The sequence below is a fragment of the Platalea leucorodia genome (assembly GCF_965183815.1).
Source record: "Platalea leucorodia genome assembly, chromosome: 24".
NCBI lineage: Eukaryota > Metazoa > Chordata > Aves > Pelecaniformes > Threskiornithidae > Platalea > Platalea leucorodia.
In genome coordinates this window covers 640,527-658,536 of record NC_138846.1, presented here as the reverse complement: position 1 = coordinate 658,536, position 18,010 = coordinate 640,527, and the positions used below count along the sequence as shown (strand labels likewise).

The 18,010-nt window shown below is 51.1% G+C and overlaps 2 protein-coding genes across 4 annotated transcripts; one reads left to right on the top strand and one right to left on the bottom strand.

Moving 5' to 3' along the window:
• The first annotated feature begins 1 nt into the window (after position 1).
• On the top strand, positions 2-8,576 carry SSR2 (signal sequence receptor subunit 2). Of its 3 annotated transcripts, none has more exons than XM_082333231.1 (6): positions 2-1,185; positions 4,096-4,250; positions 4,798-4,896; positions 5,284-5,392; positions 5,564-5,641; positions 5,968-8,576. In XM_082333231.1, the coding sequence occupies exons 2-6, from the start codon at positions 4,096-4,098 to the stop codon at positions 6,076-6,078; spliced, it is 552 nt and encodes a 183-aa protein (XP_082189357.1). In that variant the 5' UTR covers positions 2-1,185; the 3' UTR covers positions 6,079-8,576. The 3 variants fall into 3 exon arrangements, with proteins under 3 accessions (XP_082189357.1, XP_082189356.1, XP_082189358.1); XM_082333230.1 differs by lacking the exon at positions 2-1,185 and adding an exon at positions 2,203-2,265; XM_082333232.1 differs by lacking the exon at positions 2-1,185 and adding an exon at positions 2,266-2,373.
• A 1,466-nt stretch (positions 8,577-10,042) lies between these two features.
• On the bottom strand, positions 10,043-17,928 carry NUP210L (nucleoporin 210 like; the record flags this gene model as incomplete). Its single annotated transcript, XM_082332738.1, is given in 10 exon segments — positions 10,043-10,110; positions 10,113-10,131; positions 10,338-10,400; positions 11,910-12,050; positions 13,060-13,173; positions 14,027-14,193; positions 15,335-15,559; positions 15,725-15,817; positions 16,049-16,180; positions 17,856-17,928. Coding segments are annotated over 10 exon segments (1,095 nt in total).
• Between the last annotated feature and the right edge of the window lie 82 nt (positions 17,929-18,010).

Here is an 18,010-nt window from a genome sequence, read left to right as displayed (position 1 = left end):
TCCCCCAAAGGGCTGTCAGGCCCTGGCCCAGGCTGCCCGGGGCAGGGGCTGAGTCCCCACCCCTGGGGGGATTTAAAAGCCGGGGAGATGTGGTGCTTGGGGACATGGGTTAGTGGTGGCCTTGGCAGCGCTGGGTTAACGGTTGGACTCGATCTTAAGGGTCTTTTCCAACCCAAACAATTCCATGATTCTGTGATTCTAAAAGCCCTCCGCTTCTTAGGCCAAGGACGAGTATTTTCCCAGTGTTTGGGTGATGGGGTCCTGCTCTATCCTGGCACTGCAGCAAACCCTGCTGAGGTGCGGGAGAGAGAAGCCCACCCTATGCTTACACTGTCCGAGTGGCGCGCGGCTAACATTGCTTTAGGCTCTGTGATGCTTTCCATGGTCTGCAGCTTGGATAAGCTCTGCGTGGTTCAGCAGGGAAGGAAGAAAGTGGGTGTATGGAGAGCTGCTGGCAAAGGTTGGGAGTGGGGAGCTTTGGTAAGGGTATGAGGTGGCACATGGAGGCTGGGGCCCTGGAGAGGCAGATTTGTGGGGTGTTCGTCTGTGGGCGTGAGGAGGAATGTGTGGAGGAGTGGATTTGTGGCCCTTCTCTCACCAGAGGTCTGCGGGCAACGGCCTGAGAAACATGGGAACAGGCAACTTCTCAAGGCTTCCTCCAGCGCTAAAAATCGGGCCCAGTGGCTTTCAGTTTTGCTATTGGTTTTGCAAGAGGGAGGTCAGGACATTTCCTAATCTGTCGGAAACAGAAGGGTGGAGCCTCTCTGGTGTGGGGTTAGGTAAACAGGGCGTCCCTAATACCTGAAGTTTTGGGGTCTGCGCACTAGGAGAGACATCCCACCTGATGTCTGGGGAATTTAACCCAGATCCTCCTCCCTGCTCTCATCCTCTTCTTCCTCATCGCTCTGCAGAGCCTCTATGCAGTCGGCAGCGCTGCTGAGCTGGGCAGAGCTGCTGGCCATCTTCATCTTAGGCGTGCTGCTGCTCCTCGTTGGAGCGCTCCTCCGAGCCATGCTGGTCATCGGGCTTCTGCTCTACGTCCTTGTCACTAACTGAAGGCAACGCGGGGAGGGCGCCTCTTTCCCGCCTTGTTCCCAGAGCTCTTCAAGAAGGAGATGAGAGGCGAATCACGCCGACCTGAAGAACAGATGGAGAGAAACAGGAGTAGTCAAAGGAGGAGGGGAGGTATGGGTTTTTTCTGGTTCCTGCATTACATCTTTGCTTGGCAGCTTTGTTGTCTTCTCTCCCAAAGCGCTGACTTCAGCAACGAGCCTCCAGCAAACCCAAATCACAGGTTCAGGCCACTTGTTCCCTTCTGCCTAACGGGAAACTGAGTCCTGGCATTCCTTCAGCCGCTCCAGGTCCTGCCCTGCTCGGGGCAGCTCCGTCGCAGGGCTTGGGGTCCTCCCCGGGGCTGTGAGACCCAGGGCAGGGCAGGGGGTGGGGGGCAGCGCTCTGTGTTCTCCCCCGGAGGGTTTGTAAGCAGTGTTTTTGGACTAAAAGCTAGTGTTTTGCAGGGGCTTCTGTTGGAGATATGCGAGAAATAAGGCAAAGGATGTTAAGGCAGAGGACGTTCATCAACCTCTGTAAAGAGTTAGCGAGACCTGGCCTGAGAGGAGGACACTGTAAAACAGTCAAGCAAGGAAATCCCAAGATAAGCATGAGGAAACCAGGCTGGTGGTAAAGCCGAAGTGAGAATCACTTGAGCCATGAGCGAACGATCCTAATTAACACAGTAAAACCCACCCCTCCAGTAATGGAGCCCCCGGCCCAAGGAAAGACCCCTACCCACTGAGCGTGCGCTGTGAATTTAAAACGTCTTAAGTGGCGAGGAGGCTTGTGAGACCCGATAGAAGCAAGGATGAATAAGGAGAATGGTAAAAACACTGATAACGGCTACTCGGGACGTATAAAACATCGCTGTGTGCGCCAAGGGGTGCTGGCTGTGTGGAGCGACCAGGCACCCATCTCTGCGCAGGCATGAAATAAAGAAATATCTGGGCTGTGTGCGTTATTCGGCTTTTTGCACGCCGGTAGCAGACCCCTGCTTTGGGGACAGCGCCTCGGGGGGGCGGCTCAGCCCCTGCCCCCGGGGGAAGCCGCAGGGCCGCGGGGAGGCCGCTCTGCGCAGGCGCGGAGTCCGCCCCCCCCGCTGGAGGACTACATTTCCCAGCGTGCCGCGGGGCGCCGCTGCGGCGCCATGTTGCGTTCTGCCGGTACTTCCGCTGCCGCTGCGCTGACTCGGCCTTCCGCGGGGCAGCGACGGTGAGGGCCGCGGGCCGCCAAGGGGGGGCTCGGTGGTCGCGAAGGGGGAGCTCGGTGGCGCAGCCCCGGGTTTCAGGCGTGGGGGGATCCTGGGAAGCGTCCGTGGGGGTGAGGTGGGCTCTGAGGGGAGGTGAGGGAGCGGGCGGGGGCTGCTGCAGGCAGCGGGGGGTTCCTTTGTTGTGTGTGGAGCGATGTGAGGGGCAGCCAGGCTCAGGGCCGGGTCCTGCCCTGGGGGCACCACAACCCCGGGCACCGCTGCAGGCGTGGGGAGAGCGGCTGGGAGCTGCCCGGCGGGAAAGGGCCTGGGGGTGCTGGTCGACAGCCGCTGGACATGAGCCAGCAGGGTGCCCAGGTGGCCAAGAGGGCCAGTGGCACCCTGGCTTGTGTCAGGAACGGTGTGGCCAGCAGGAGCAGGGCAGGGATCGTCCCCCTGTGCTGGGCACTGGGGAGGCCGCCCCTCGAATGCTGTGCTCAGCGCTGGGCCCCGCACCCCAAGGCGGCCATGGAGGGGCTGGAGCGTGGCCAGAGCAGGGCAGCGAGGCTGGGGCAGGGGCTGGAGCACAAGGCTGGGGAGGAGCGGCTGGGGGGGCTGGGGGGGCTCAGCCTGGAGAAGAGGAGGCTGAGGGGAGCCCTCATCGCTCTCTGCAACGGCCTGAGAGGAGGCTGGAGCCGGGGGGGTCGGTCTCTGCTCCCCAGGAACAAGCGATGGGACGAGAGGGAACGGCCTCAAGCTGCGCCAGGGCAGGGTTGGGTTGGGTATTAGGGAACATTCCTTCCCCCAAAGGGCTGTCGGGCCCTGGCCCAGGCTGCCCAGGGCAGGGGCTGAGTCCCCACCCCTGGAGGGATTTAAAAGCCGGGGAGATGTGGTGCTTGGGGACACGGGTTAGTGGTGGCCTTGGCAGCGCTGGGTTAGCGGTTGGACTCGATGACCTTAAAGATCTTTTCCAACCTTAACGATTCTGTGGTATCTCTGTGCTTTCCTTTGGGTCTCAGGGCTGTGCGGATGGGTAGGAGCAGCCTGGGGTGGAAATGCTGGGGAGTACTGAGGGGAGGGGAAGGTCCTCTGACCTGGGAGCAGTTTTTGCGCTTAAAAGCACTACCAAGCTTCCGAAGGGGTTGCGTAGATACTGACCGCGAGGTTTCCATGTCCTCCCAGCGAGGCAGCTCCGGAGATGCTGGGCTTTGGGGGAACTGGGACACGTGGCCTGAAGCAGGGACTTCTGGGGACCAAAAGGCCGCTGGAGGGAGTTGGTGGTACCTCGGTGGCTGGAAATAGGAAAGAATAACAAATGTTGGAAAGGAGCTAGTACTTCATGGGAAGAACAGAGAATTTGCTGGGGAGAAGAGCTGACTCTGTTGTATAAGACAGTGCTAGAAAGCTGCCATGCTTTGCAGTGGCAATTAACCGTTAATTGCTAAAACTGCTGAAACCGTTAATTGCCAAAGCTTTTTGCTCTGAAGAGGCTTTGTGATCCGAGCCCTTTGCCAATTGCCGAGATGCGATAAAGGGGAGTGATGCTTGCCGGGGCTTTGAGAAGGGAGAAAACCCGTCCTCTCTTCTTCCATGCCTGCAGATCTGGGACGCTGCTGTGCCACTTCCTAAATCCTCGCAGGAAAGCGCACAGGCATTTCAGGGGCAGTTGCAGGCTTGCGTGGAGCCAGGGTAACTTTCTGCCAGCTTGTGATAATCCTTGATCAATATTGCTGTGAATTCTACAGCTGTTTGTGTCTCACTACACATGAATGCCCGCATTCCCTTCTTTAGTTGTCCTGTTCGTGTTCTTTTTGCAATTAAATCATCAATGACATTCCATTTTCTTTTGCTTCTAGATGAAGCTCCCGATTCTCGCCGTGTTTGCCCTGTTTTATGTGGCCCACTGTGAGGAAGGCGCCAGGCTCCTGGCTTCCAAATCTCTCTTAAACAGATACGCGGTGGAGGGGAAGGACTTGACTTTGCAGTACAACATCTACAACGTTGGCTCCAGGTAAGCCTTGTCCAGGCTTCTGATGCTGACCAGGAGCAAACGTCGCGTGCGTGTGTCTGAGGCTATTTCTCGGCTCCACGATGTGCTGTTACCTTTGCTCCCCCTAACTCCGAGCTTACCACCGCTGCGTGAAGGTTTGACCCTGCAATTTGCCTTTTTCTTCCTGTTCCGTTTCCCTGCTTTCGCCTCGTGGCTGCTCTAGCTGTTGGCCCAGCATGGTGTAGTTACTTTTGTGTCTTGTGATGCTCCGCTCCCCAGGCACGCAGCCTCCCTTTCTTGCCTTTGTGAGCTCTTTCTCATCTGGTTTCCTGTCTTGTTTGTTTGTTTTTGCAGTTTCTCTCAGCTTTGCCTTCCTCTTTCTGCAGTCTCCCTGTAATACACTTCGCCTTTCCTCCCCATCTTCCACTAGTGCCTTTTTTACGTTTCAAAAATCAGTTCTTCCAGCTGCTGAACTGTCAGTACGGAACCGTCATCGCTCTTTGGTGCAGTCCCCCGTGAGAGGAATGCCAAGTCTAAGATTCTTTTCTCATCTCTTTCTCGCCTTTAGCGCTGCTTTAGATGTGGAGCTGTCGGATGATTCTTTCCCCCCAGAAGATTTTGGCATTGTCTCTGGGATGCTCAACGTCAAGTGGGACAGGATCGCTCCGTATCTTTTTCATGGTTTGACATTTCCCCCAACGCTCCTTCTTCCCCCCAAGCATCCTGTAGCTCTCCTGTCTTCATTCGTTGTCGCTGAAATTCCAGCATGCCAGACCCTGGGCAGGGTATTGAATGCAAACCTCTGTTCTCCTTGAAGGTGCTGTGTAAAATAAAAAAAGTTCCTTGCAAACAGGGTTAGGGCCCTGTGGAATTCCTCTGCCTGGGAAGGAGCAGCTGGATGCGCCTTGGATGGGTCTGGATGTCTGTAACCAGAGGACTCGGATCTGTCATCAGGAGGGACTTTTCCACTTGGTTCGAGACCGCTCTCTACCTATCTCCTCACTTTTCTTCCTTTGACGAAATGCAACTATTTTCCTTAACTTACGGCCCTCAGAGCGAGCAACGTGTCCCACACTGTGGTCCTGCGGCCCCTCAAAGCTGGTTACTTCAACTTCACCTCTGCTACCATCACGTACCTGGCACAGGAGGGGGGACAGGTTGTGGTGAGTTGACTCTTTATAGGATCCTTGCCCAAATCGGACAGCAGATACGCCCGACCGCGCTCTTCGAGCTGCTTGTTGGGGGATGATGCGTGTCCCTGCGCTCTTATACTGCACAGGCTCTGTTGCAAGAAGGAAAGGTGGCAAAATCTTTTTTCCCCCTGCCTTTTTCAGGTTGGTTTCACTAGTGCTCCTGGGCAGGGAGGAATCTTGGCTCAGCGGGAGTTTGACAGGAGGTTCTCCCCTCACTTTGTAAGTACCTCGCGGCTGGAAATTGAAATTGTACTGCAGCAACTGTGCAACCCCAGCACAGTGGCTTTTTGCCAGCTTGCGGCGTGTTTGGGTTCTACTACGGTCACCGGGAAAACTCCAACGTAGATTGCAATTAATCCGTATCAGTTGTCCAGAAGAGTACCACAAAAAAAAAAAGGCAAAGAGTTTTCATCCCAGCTACCTCTGTGAAGGAGCTGGCACTGTGGGATTTGAGCCAGAAGCTTTGAGAGTAGAAGATCTGATGGCTGTCAGTCAGACTCATTTGTGCATGATTTGTTTTGACTTCTAATAATTTCTCCTTCTAGCTGGACTGGGCAGCTTTTGGTGTGATGACCTTGCCCTCCATCGGGATCCCGTTGCTGCTGTGGTACTCGAGCAAGAGAAAGTATGACACCCCCAAAACCAAAAAGAACTGAGCAAAGTCAAATGCCACCAGCGCCCCAGAGCTCAGGAAAGAACAAGCGTTAACCCACCCAGAAGAGCAGGTGCGTTGGGATCAGCAACAGGCACGCTGCAAAGCGCTGCCTGGGCTACGCGTCAGCCCCGTCAGCGAGAGGGAATCCATCGCTGCAGTGGCAGTGATGCGTTGTCTTCTACGTTTTAAAAAAAGAAACAAGCAAACAAACAAAAAACAACCAAAAATCCCCAACTCCCACAGCCAAACCTCCTCGTCTGCATATTCGGAGCAGAGAGCCGTTGCGGACGTAGCGCCAGGGCGTCTGTTCACACCCAGCGGCGCTTGTTTGCGGGGGGTGCAGCTCCGCAGCGTTTCTGGCGTCTGTGCTGCCTTCCAGCCTCCGTTCAGCCGAACGGCGCTCTGCCTGCTGCAGTCTTCTCCAACGGATTAAATCTCAGGGCCCCCCTTCCTCCAAGTGCTGCCCGTCTTGCTGAAACACCTGCGGGAGGGAGCTCTGTCGAGTGCCAAAACCAGAGCTCCTTTTGATAGAGCTTGTTAGAGCTGCTGCTTTGGTGGGTGAGGCACGGGAGGTCCCTGTCCATGCTTTGCTCTCTAGGAAGCCCCGTTGTATTTTGGCGAGCAGTTAATGGCTGTGGTTCTGTTCTTTCTGGTTGCTCTGTTAAGGGTTGAGGTGCGTTGAGGTACTGAGGATTTTGTAATAAAATGAAGACCATGAAAGAAGCCTGCCTTTCTTTTACCAGGAAGTCCTGGAGGCTCCTGGCTGCCTTCAGAAGCAGCTAACGAGCATACAGTCAGTAAAATAAATCACTTCATTACCAATAAAATAAATAGAAGAGGAAAAGAAAGGCCCAGAAGGGCTGGTACCTTGCACCGGCTTTCCTGACAGCTCCAAGCCCTCATATAAGATTTCTCTTCACGGCCATAAATCAATGCTGCTGCGGCTGCGTTGTCGGGCATCGGTTTGTGCTTTCCCTGGGGGCGAGGTGGCGGCACGATGAGGACCTGCAAGGAGCGAGAGGTTGATTTCTGCCCTGAGCTTTGGGCAGGGAGGCAGCGGCCGCTCACGGAGCGTGGCTGGGCCGTGTGGCCTGGTCTGGCCAGTTGTTGGACCCCGCTCAACAGCACGGCGGTGACAGCTGAGAAATCCCGGGCCGCGCTGGAGGGAACGCTGTGCCTTTCTTACCAGAACCACGTTTCCAAGCCAGGATTCCTCATCTCCTCCTCTGCTGCTGCTGGTTGCACCCTGTTTCACCTGGCGAAGGTCCCAGGGCGCTCTGGAGTGCAGCAGGGAACCGCCCGGGCATCGGCAAAGCTCGGCGAGGGCCCAAGGAAATTCTGGAGGGCGGCTGGGCCCTGGAAAAGCCCCGTGAAGGCCCCAGGCAAACCAGAGGGACGCAGGGCCCTGCTGTTTTCTACAGTATCCCAGAAGCTTCGCCAGGTTTTTCTGATGCCCGTGTGAGGCCCTGCTGCATTCCACAGAGCCCCCTGGCATTTGCTGGGCTTTTCCAACGCCTGCTTCTGTCCAGAGCGCCCTGGGGGCTTGGGGGGACCTGGGCTCTGGCAAGGGTGAGGGTTAGGTGGCAGAGCAAGCACAGAAAAATCATTAGGTCACGTTATACGTCATTACAAATTGAATGCGAACGCTTAAAAATTGGGAGCGGAAGGGGAATGATGATACACGCATCATAAACTTATCACCAGTAGTATTATATTCTCTGTAGTCCTTTAAAGTACAAACCAAACCCTCCTCTCCCTCGATTAAATGACTAACTTCAGTGAAAAGATCCTATCCTCTTCCCACCACCAATCGATTCCCAAAGCACGCGACAGCATTCTAAATTTCTACAAAGGAATTCCAGAAAGCACCGTGCACGTGTGAGCTATAACACGGAGGTCAGTACCGCTGCTGCGGGCGTTTGTGTTCTGGCACTTCTAGGCTGCTCCTCGCTAAGCCCCGCTTCTTTGCCGCTGCCCTCCCCTGCACGCTCCGCAGTCCTTCCCAGACCCCGACTGCAGTTCAGCGCAGAGCTCCGGCCCGCTACAACGCTTGAATTCCTCGCGTTAGGCCAACGGGGCTAAAGCAGCCGGCCTGAAGAGCTGGACGAGGCTGTTGCTTCTCTTTCATAAGCCAGCAGCAGTACTCGCTTTAGCATGCTACAATTACTGAATTAGAGAACTGAAGAAGTTCTTTTGACTGATTGCATCACTCAAGTAAATGCCTACCTCAGGGTTTAAACCCACAGTAAGTTACTCGTTGCAGTAGCCCATTAGGGTGAGTATCCTTCTGGCCAACAGAAGTTTTCAGTATTGGCCACAATACTCATAAGTTTTGTGGCAGGTACGTGAACTCTTATTGCTTTTAACTGAATTACTTCTAATTGATCCTGCAAAAATAAAACAACTAAGCTTTGAGACATCTGAAGAAACTAAACAGCTTGAAGTGGTCTATAGCTCCACTTCTGAAAAGAACTGTCCATGTTGGGTGGAAGTGTCGAGCTGCTGGAGGGAGGGAGGCTCTGCAGAGGGCCCTGGCCAGGCCGGGTCGATGGCCCAGGCCACCGGGTGAGGGGCAGCCAGGCTGAGGGCCGGGTCCTGCCCTGGGGGCACAGCAACCCCAGGCACCGCTGCAGGCGTGGGGAGAGCGGCTGGGAGCTGCCCGGCGGGAAAGGGCCTGGGGGTGCTGGTCGACAGCCGCTGGACACGAGCCAGCAGGGTGCCCAGGTGGCCAAGAGGGCCAGTGGCATCCTGGCTTGTGTCAGGAACGGTGTGGCCAGCAGGAGCAGGGCAGGGATGGTCCCCCTGCACTGGGCACTGGTGAGGCCGCCCCTTGAATGCTGTGCTCAGCGCTGGGCCCCGCACCCCAAGGCGGCCATGGAGGGGCTGGAGCGTGGCCAGAGCAGGGCAGCGAGGCTGGGGCAGGGGCTGGAGCACAAGGCTGGGGAGGAGCGGCTGGGGGAGCTGGGGGGGCTCAGCCTGGAGAAGAGGAGGCTGAGGGGAGCCCTCATCGCTCTCTGCAACGGCCTGAAAGGAGGCTGGAGCCGGGGGGGTCGGTCTCTGCTCCCCAGGAACAAGCGATGGGACGAGAGGGAACGGCCTCGAGCTGCGCCAGGGCAGGGTTGGGTTGGATACTAGGAAAAACTTCTTCACTGAGAGGGTGGTCAAGCACTGGCCCAGGCTGCCCAGGGAAGTGGTTGAGTCTCCATCCCTGCAGGTATTTAAAGAACGGATAGATGTGGTGCTCGAGGACATGGTATAGATGGACTTGGCAGTGATAGGTTAACGGTTGGACTCGATGATCTTAAGGGTCTTTTCCAACCTTGACGATTCTATGATTCTATGATTCTATGTCCTGGTTAAGGGCTCGGCCGGTTTTTGCCAAGCGGGGAAGGGTTGGCTACCACGTCTCCAGGAGCCGCCGAGTCGGTGGTTGCATTGCCACACCAGCTCGCCGTTTCCAAACCGTCTCCTGTACAATGCTGGTACCTGCTGACAAAACTAACACGCTTAGATTTCTTTTAAAGCTCTCTGACTTCTCTCACGGATTGAATATTGCCTTTAACACTATCCCGCTGGGGGCACCAGAAAGCAAGAAAAAAGAAAAACCACCCAGAGAAAGAGCAGCTTCCCACCCATGATGTAACAAACAGCCTCATCTCTTGTTTACAACAGGGAACAAGTTAAACTGAAACGGCCATTTTACAATTACCTCTTCCCCTTAGCTGTCACGGTACAATACGAGATCAAATATGCCATTAATGGGAGTTTTTTCCAAGGCCAGCTTTTCAAGGTCAAGGCAACCAAGACAAACCATTAACATTCTTTCCAAGGGGAAGGGAAAGGATGAGACAGGAAAGAATACGATGGAAAGACACCTGTGAAAAACCAGTCACTTTTCCTGTGTCTTCACTAACCACCCGGATAGCACCGCGTGTCACAGCTGTTCCGACTGTCCTTCCCGTTACTCATCCAAGCCAGTTAACCTCGGCAACGGAGCAGCTCGTGACAGAGAAGTGGATGATGGACTGTGGCTGGGGCCACCTTCCGACATCACCTGAAGTATATTTAAATAAAACACAAGCTCTTCACTGAGGAAAACATACATATATTAGCAAATCTAAACCCTGGGGTTTAGGGAATTAATGTCTCCGGTTGCCTGTTGCACGCCTCCCCTGAAATATCCCAGTACTGAGGGGGAAAGGAAGCAATGGGTGAAGGGGAGTGAAAAATTCTGATTAGTTCAGAAGAAATAATGCTCACCTGCATCATATTGTGTGGAATAAGAGTGATTTTCTTTGGAATCGGTTTAAATGGAGGAAAGACCTGCTAAAAGGGAAAATATTCTGCTGTAAAATGTTACAGACATTTCTTTTTTGTGAAACATCACTAGACAGAATACCAGGCCTGTTAGCGTTGAATCGCATGAGCCTGGCTAAGGAGATCTCGGAACAGATTTATTACAGAGATTTCTCGTGAGGGAAGTGATTCTGCCTCCTGAATGAAAGGATTAGGAGAAAACAATGGATACTTTGCCAAAATACAGAAATGCTATCAATGGTCCCTGACAACAATTATTTATAGAATCTCTTTTATATGAATTCAAGAGATATAAAACCTTGAGCCTTCAGAACAGCATCGTAAGTGGGATTTTTTTTTTTTCTTAAAGAACTTTGGGAAAAAGGATTCCACGGTGGGTCAGAAACACTCAAAGGTGAGCAGCTTTAAAAGCTGTGCACTCTTAGCTCGACTTTCTGAGCAGCAGAAGTAAATCTTCTTCCCATCTCATCCCGGGCCATAGCTACTAGTTCGTAGCTCGAAGTACGTACAATTCAGAATATTCTCCCACTCCTTCCATTTGCCTGGGAAGAAACCTTACCATGACTTCACCGTTCATTTATTTCCTGCACGATAACTAAGAGAGAACCCAGGCAGGAACTGTCTCATAGGCAAGCTGTGACTACTATTGAGGCTTGAACTCTGAGATATCCATCGTCCTAGATAGAGGACGCACAGAGCTCCACGTGGCAAAATACCATCTAATAAATGCAGTAAGTGTGAGGGAATCAATTCCTCTGTCAAAAGAAAATTTGCGGACTGAGCTACCAGGTCTGAATTCACGCAGAGAGATATCACTTTCAGCTGTGTTTCATGTGCCCATGTGGTAACACTGAAACATAGGCAGTGGGAGATGAAATAACATTTTAGTCCTGCAACCAGGGATCTCAAAGAGCTTTATAAATACGAGTGAATTGCCACAACCTGCCAAAAAAGTTATCTAGAAATTCATTACCACTTTGCAGAAGGGTAAGTGGAGATTCTCCTGAGAACTCACTGCGCAAGCTGGCAATTACAGTCCTGACACCTTTCGTGCCCTCTACCCGCATTTACACACTGAGCCAGCGAATAGCAAGGGGGTTGCAAATAGGTTTTCTTCTGTAATTATCAGTTCTGGTTTTTTCAACACAAGGTGAATGTTATCAGTCAGTAAAGAGTGCTCCAACCTGCCAACTGCAACGCTCACACAAGTGTAACGACAGGACACGCTGCTTGCAGCTTCAGCTTCACGTGCTTGAAGTATTTAATCCGCAAGGGAAGTTGCTGAAAACCCAGGACTCGAACAGTAACAAGAGACTTGCGATCTCAAGCTCGATTAAAAAGAGAAGGGGAGAGGAGAAAGGAAGAGAGTGCTTCATATATTCTTCCTTGAGGGCTCTATATCCATGTCCTGCTCTGGGTGCTCAATCCTAAAACCTGTCTTGGTGCTGCCTCCTCTCTGTGGGCAGGGAAATACATCCTACCACGTTCGGTTTTAGAAGCATTTGAGCTTCCCTAAGACTGCATCGCCTTATCAGTGAGATCCAGCTCCAACTCACGCAAGTCAGACACAGGCAGGTAGGCTCTAACTGGTCCCAGGAATCCCAAACACAGATCATAAATCTCCAGGCTTAAAAATTCAGGCTGCGAAGGGATGATCTATAATGAAAGCAAAGAGGCAAAGACATAATAACTGAAGAAAATACACATTTGTGTCTCTGTTACAGAGAAGTTACATTTACAGAAAGGAGATATTGTACTCAAAAGCCCAAAAGCCATTGCTCAAATCAACGTTGATCATTGGTAGGCGACTACATTGATCTGACGTAAGAAAAGCTTCACTGGGCTCAGCCCACACAATTCAACACAAGATTATTTCCTGTAACAAAGCGAGCAGTACTAGCTTAGCTACGGAGTAACAGCATAAAAAAAAACCAAACCAAAACCCAACCAAAACCACCAGCAGCACTCCTGTAACTTTTTTAGCCAAGGATCTCAAAGTACTCTGCGAACTTCTATTACGTCTCACAACAGACTGTCAGAAGTAAAATGAAAAGCATGTAGATTTATTTTACAACTCAAGTAAAACCAAATAAATTCCATGTTTCCAGCCAAGACACAGGGAGACCATTTACCCCAGGTAACTAAGGACCAAAACTTGCGAAAGAACAGGGAAAAAGTGGGTCTCTCTTGCCTCTTCTTACACTTACACAGCACTGTCAACAGCTCAAAAATCCAGCGAACTTTGATGATGCACAGCCAAGTGAACAGCAAATGACCCGGGAATACGGGCATGTGACCAAAGAGCAAGACAACAAACAGACACGAGAGAGGAAGACAGAGGAAAAGCATGGCGGGGAGGAAGAACGCTTGAGGACAGGAGCATGGCATCTCTGGAGAAAGGAAAAGAGTACCTGACTTATCAACAAAAAACGCGTTTGCTGGAGGGAGCTAAAGAGAGAGCAGCGTGGGAGTAGAGCTGTTACAAGGCTAAAGAAGGAAAATGAGAGTGTTTTGGCCCGTTCAGTGCTCAGGATTCTCCTTGAGCCTCTATCGGCTAGACGTTTTTAACTAACTCTCCTTCTGGAAGAGGTTCCCACACCAAGAAAGCCTTCATGATTTTTCTATCCATAGTCTACTTCACCTGAAGTTTCTATCAGTAGAAGACTTCCATGGGATGGTGTGGAAACACAAGGAAAGAAGGTGACAGCTTGATGGGAAGGTAAATCTTCACCTCCTGCTCATGGCTGACTGGTATGGGGAAGTAAACCTCAGAGCCATCCTACAAACAGACGGGGGGAAAAGGAAGGACTCTTTCAAGCAAAGTAGCTGACCATCAAAACGAGAAAGCTCGCGCTTTTAACCATTCACAAATGACAGGTAACAGAACCAGGCACTTTGTGCAAGCCTGAACAGGTCTGAAATCCTGCGAAGAAGATTTGTACTGATTGCTTAGGACGTAAGCTTAAAAAACACGTATCTGAAATCAGTTGCTTCTTTTTTGAGGTAATGAACGTGTCGCACATTATAACACGCTGGATTGCCTCCAAAATATTCTGCTCTGTATAAAATTAGAGACAGGAGTCTGTGGCTACATTTATATTAGTTCCTGAACACATTTAATTTACATTCCCAGGTGCTGAGGCCAGTTGGCATGGAATAACTTGCTTCTGCTTTGAAACTCATCAGCTTCAAAACCTACATCTAATTCACCTATGGAGAATGGTCCCTGGAACACCCTCGCTCCAAAACTTTGTCTGGAAATTGTTTGCAAGAACATGGCTTGGCAAAGAGCAAGCGTGTCATGGACCTGCACGTGGTCTAGGTAAGAAGAAGCCATGCTGCACGCAGCTCAGGTAAGAGCTGCTGCTGCTCGGACGCCAGAGCAGAAAGTTCCAAGAGTCGCTGCTGTAATTCAATTTTTCCCGGCCTTTCTATCAAAGTGCCTGGTTTCTCACGTTTCTGAGGGAGTCCGATTTGCCTCCTGGACTGCTCACAGCTGCAGAAACTGCGGAAGGCATTGCCTACAAAAACCTTGTAGAGAGTAACTTGCTCTCACAGGAGAAATAGGACATAACTTGAACCACAGAGCAGTTCCTTCCACATAGGTGTGAACAAGGGTATTATTATATGACCCGAGGGACTAGAAAAAAAAAATTCTGGTGAAAATTACTACCACCTTTGCCTCTTTCCTGTAGAAGAATAGAAACCAGTTCAGCTTTTATCCCTGTGATGCCATCTTTCAGGACCTGAACTATAAGGTAAGACCCATTATGAGAAGACAGGAGCTTTTCAAAATACTCTTTAGAAAAATAGCGAGTTATTCTCAGGTTCTGCAAATTGACAGAGATCAGTGAAAATCGTGTCCCCTTCCAAGGAAAACCTGATGCATTTTCCACAAGCACTCGCAGAATTGAGCATTTCTGTAGGGGTTTGTAACACAGGAAGACGACTGGTGAGGATGAAACGTGAATAGAAATGTGTGAGAGACTGAGATAACACCACAGCAAGAGTTAATTTCCTTCTCTCTCTCTCTTTCTCCCTCATTTCCTTATTAGCGCTAAATATCTGTAACACAGTTCATCATGGCAGTCCCTTTGGCAGCGGCTCGTTGTTAACTAAACACATATTCACATCAGATAAATACACTTTAGTGCTGCCCGTGTCATAAACTTCCACAGCGATCACATACTCTCGCTTCGCTTCCAGGATCCACCTGTCTCCTGGCTAAGGGAAACCTGAAATAAAACACGTGGTTTGCTCCCGAGAACCATCAACAGCAACTAATGGTGGTAACGCATTTTTCATTAAGAAAACTCTATTATCAAAAGTTATTAATCTGCCAATTAATAACAGAAGCACTCCAAATTGGCTTGGAAACCAGAAGTTTGCATCACGTTTTGTCCCAGAGCAATGAGAGTGCCAGTGGTGCTAATTTCTGTAACGGAGACATCTTTCTGCTGCCAATAAACAGATTTCAGCGCAGAATGGAGGAGGACAGCCGTGAGGCAGCCAGCACTTACGGGCACTGTGAAACTTTTCTGGATAGGAATTAGTGACTGAAGCAGAAAGGCTCTCATTATTCATCCTCCGAAGTATCCAGTACCATGTAAAAACTAATTCTTGAATCCAAACACTCTCCAACAAAAATAGTTCAGCAAGCGGCACGAAGGCAATCATGACACATCCTTTCCAAGCTCCGAGGCCCATTTTCTGTTGTTAATCTTTCGTTTAGTTAATTACTCTGATTTCGAGAGCAGCCCATCAAATGGAGAAAAGCCAACTTCAATTTTCAAATCAATGCACTTGAAAAGATGCAGTCTGCTTTTGCCTTTAGATGCCCACTGCCAACGTAATGGATGCAATTATATTTTAAAGAAGTATGTTCCTGATTTAAAAAAAAAAGTGAGAGTTTTACAATCAAGTTTTCATTTTCTTATTACCTAAAAATCCAGCTTCTACAACATAGATAGTGTAATTAGGAAGACCAGATGCAGCTCGCATGTGAACATCTTTGCTCTTGTACAGGAATTCTTTCACGATTTCCATTTTATTAAAAGAGAACATGGACGTCCTCAAAGAGCCCAAGTAACTACTCCAAGAAGTTAAAGCGGAGAAACTCGGAATTGGACCCCAAAATTTCCTGTTTCCCTTTACAGTCTCTTTTACTCACAGTCTCTTTTACTACAAATCAGGTTGGTTATACTTGGGAAAGAGGATGGCCATGTATCGGGACATAAGATCTAGCCGGAACTCTATTTAGAAGGATAGTCTCATGAACAAAGACAAGATCGCTCTGTCCCAACCGCACTGCTCCCACAGTGGCTGTCTTCACCTCCAGGCCACTGGAAGAAGGTCAGACCCACCAGGCGCAATAACTTGAGCACGAAGTTCAAGCTTATGATGTCCAAGGGGAAGTTTTAATTCTGCAAAAAGGTCAGTTTACAAATTACAGGAATCTGATCATCACCTACAGAAAGGAGAATTCGCACAGAGACTAAAACTCATGGATTCTTGCTAGCGGACATAGTAAACCCAAACTTCCTTTCCCTTTAAATATGACAACAAGAAGCATTTCTTTCTCAGGAGGAAGAGTTACAACTTTGGAATTATAGCAGGAGAGCTTATCTCACAAGTAACGATTACGATTCTCATACCTTCGACGTCCAGAGCTCTCGCAGCCAACTCCAGGGAAGAATCATCCACACAGAGTTCTCGAGTTCGGGAGAGAATTTCAGTACTGTCTATCATATCAGCAATGACATCCCAAGGGAGTAAATGGCCTCTCGCTACAACAAGAGAACAAGCAATCATAGAACAACAAGCTCCTACTGGCTTCAAAACTTGTGAAAAACTAGTACTACTGAAAATAATAAAGAACAAATAGATGGCTTCCTGTCTTACAGAGCCTGAATAACATGCTATCACAAACCATAGTTTTTTCAACAGAATAATTAAATTGTTCTTCTTTCTAAAACCTTACATCTCTGTGTACAACCCTCTGCTCTACGAATTTTTACTTTTCTACGTACCACATTCCTCAGCTGTCACAACACTGCTTAGCTTTCTGCCTTGTGAAGACTGAGCAGACACCAAAGCTTTTTGGGAACAAATGGCACCGTTCTCATCAACGGGCTTGACAGTGACTATATCGTGACATGAGAAAGGCCTGAAAGACAGGAGGATGCTTTTCCCCCCTCCACTCACAGGTGGGGCTTAAAAACAAGAAGTGGCAGAGTGCTAAAATAGATGCAGGTTTATATTGTCATTAAAACACTCCCTTTTTTAGTATTTATTCCTGTAGTAACCTGCTTTAATGCATTCATCTCAGTGCTGGGTAGAGGTCGCTCACGACAGCTCACGTATCGAGATCCAAAGTTGCCCAGGCCAAGAGTTGATGGTCCCTCTTCTCCAAGTCTTGATGTTGACGCCGGCCAACGGTAAGAGCCCAGAAAGCAAACCAGCCCTGCCCTGCCCACGCAAACCGGCGTCCCACGGCTCAGCAGATGGGATCCCCTCCACCACCCCGTCAGATCGCAGTGGCCCCTCCGACTCCGGTGCTTTTAAACGAGGCGAGAGCCTTCTGTCTCACAGGCAGAGGGCACAGCCATGCCCGCCACCCCACGGGAAGACCCTGAGCTCAGGGGTTTGGGTTTTTTCCAGGACGGCCGCTCGTGCTCTCCAAACCTTTCCCTAGCCCAGGAAAACAAGCCACTGACCCCTCCTCCCAACACCCTTCCTTGGCCCCTTCATTCTCCAGCCCTGTTACCAGAGGGTCCCTCAACACCCCCCATAGCCTTGTTTTCGCCCCTCAACACCCCCCATAGCCTTGTTTTCTCCCCTCAACGCCCCCCATAGCCTTGTTTTCGCCCCTCAACGCCCCCCATAGCCTTGTTTTCGCCCCTCAACGCCCCCCATAGCCTTGTTTTCGCCCCTCAACGCCCCCCATAGCCTTGTTTTCGCCCCTCAACACCCCCCATAGCCTTGTTTTCGCCCCTCAACGCCCCCCATAGCCTTGTTTTCTCCCCTCAACGCCCCCCATAGCCTTGTTTTCGCCCCTCAACGCCCCCCATAGCCTTGTTTTCTCCCCTCAACGCCCCCCATAGCCTTGTTTTCGCCCCTCAACGCCCCCCATAGCCTTGTTTTCGCCCCTCAACACCCCCCATAGCCTTGTTTTCTCCCCTCAACGCCCCCCATAGCCTTGTTTTCGCCCCTCAACGCCCCCCATAGCCTTGTTTTCTCCCCTCAACGCCCCCCATAGCCTTGTTTTCTCCCCTCAACGCCCCCCATAGCCTTGTTTTCGCCCCTCAACGCCCCCCATAGCCTTGTTTTCTCCCCTCAACGCCCCCCATAGCCTTGTTTTCGCCCCTCAACGCCCCCCATAGCCTTGTTTTCGCCCCTCAACACTACTCCCTTTGTCACCAGGAGCAACAGCCATACCGCTGCCCGCTCACCAGGACTAACAGCCCCCCTCAGCCTCTAGCCCAAAGGGAACCGGGAGCTCCCGGCTGAAGGGCAGCAACGCTCTGGGGCACATTTAGCTTTAAGGCGAAGTCAGGCACCACCGAGAACAGCAGGAGGAGGAGGAGGAAGAGGAGGAGGAAGGGGAGAGCAGCCAG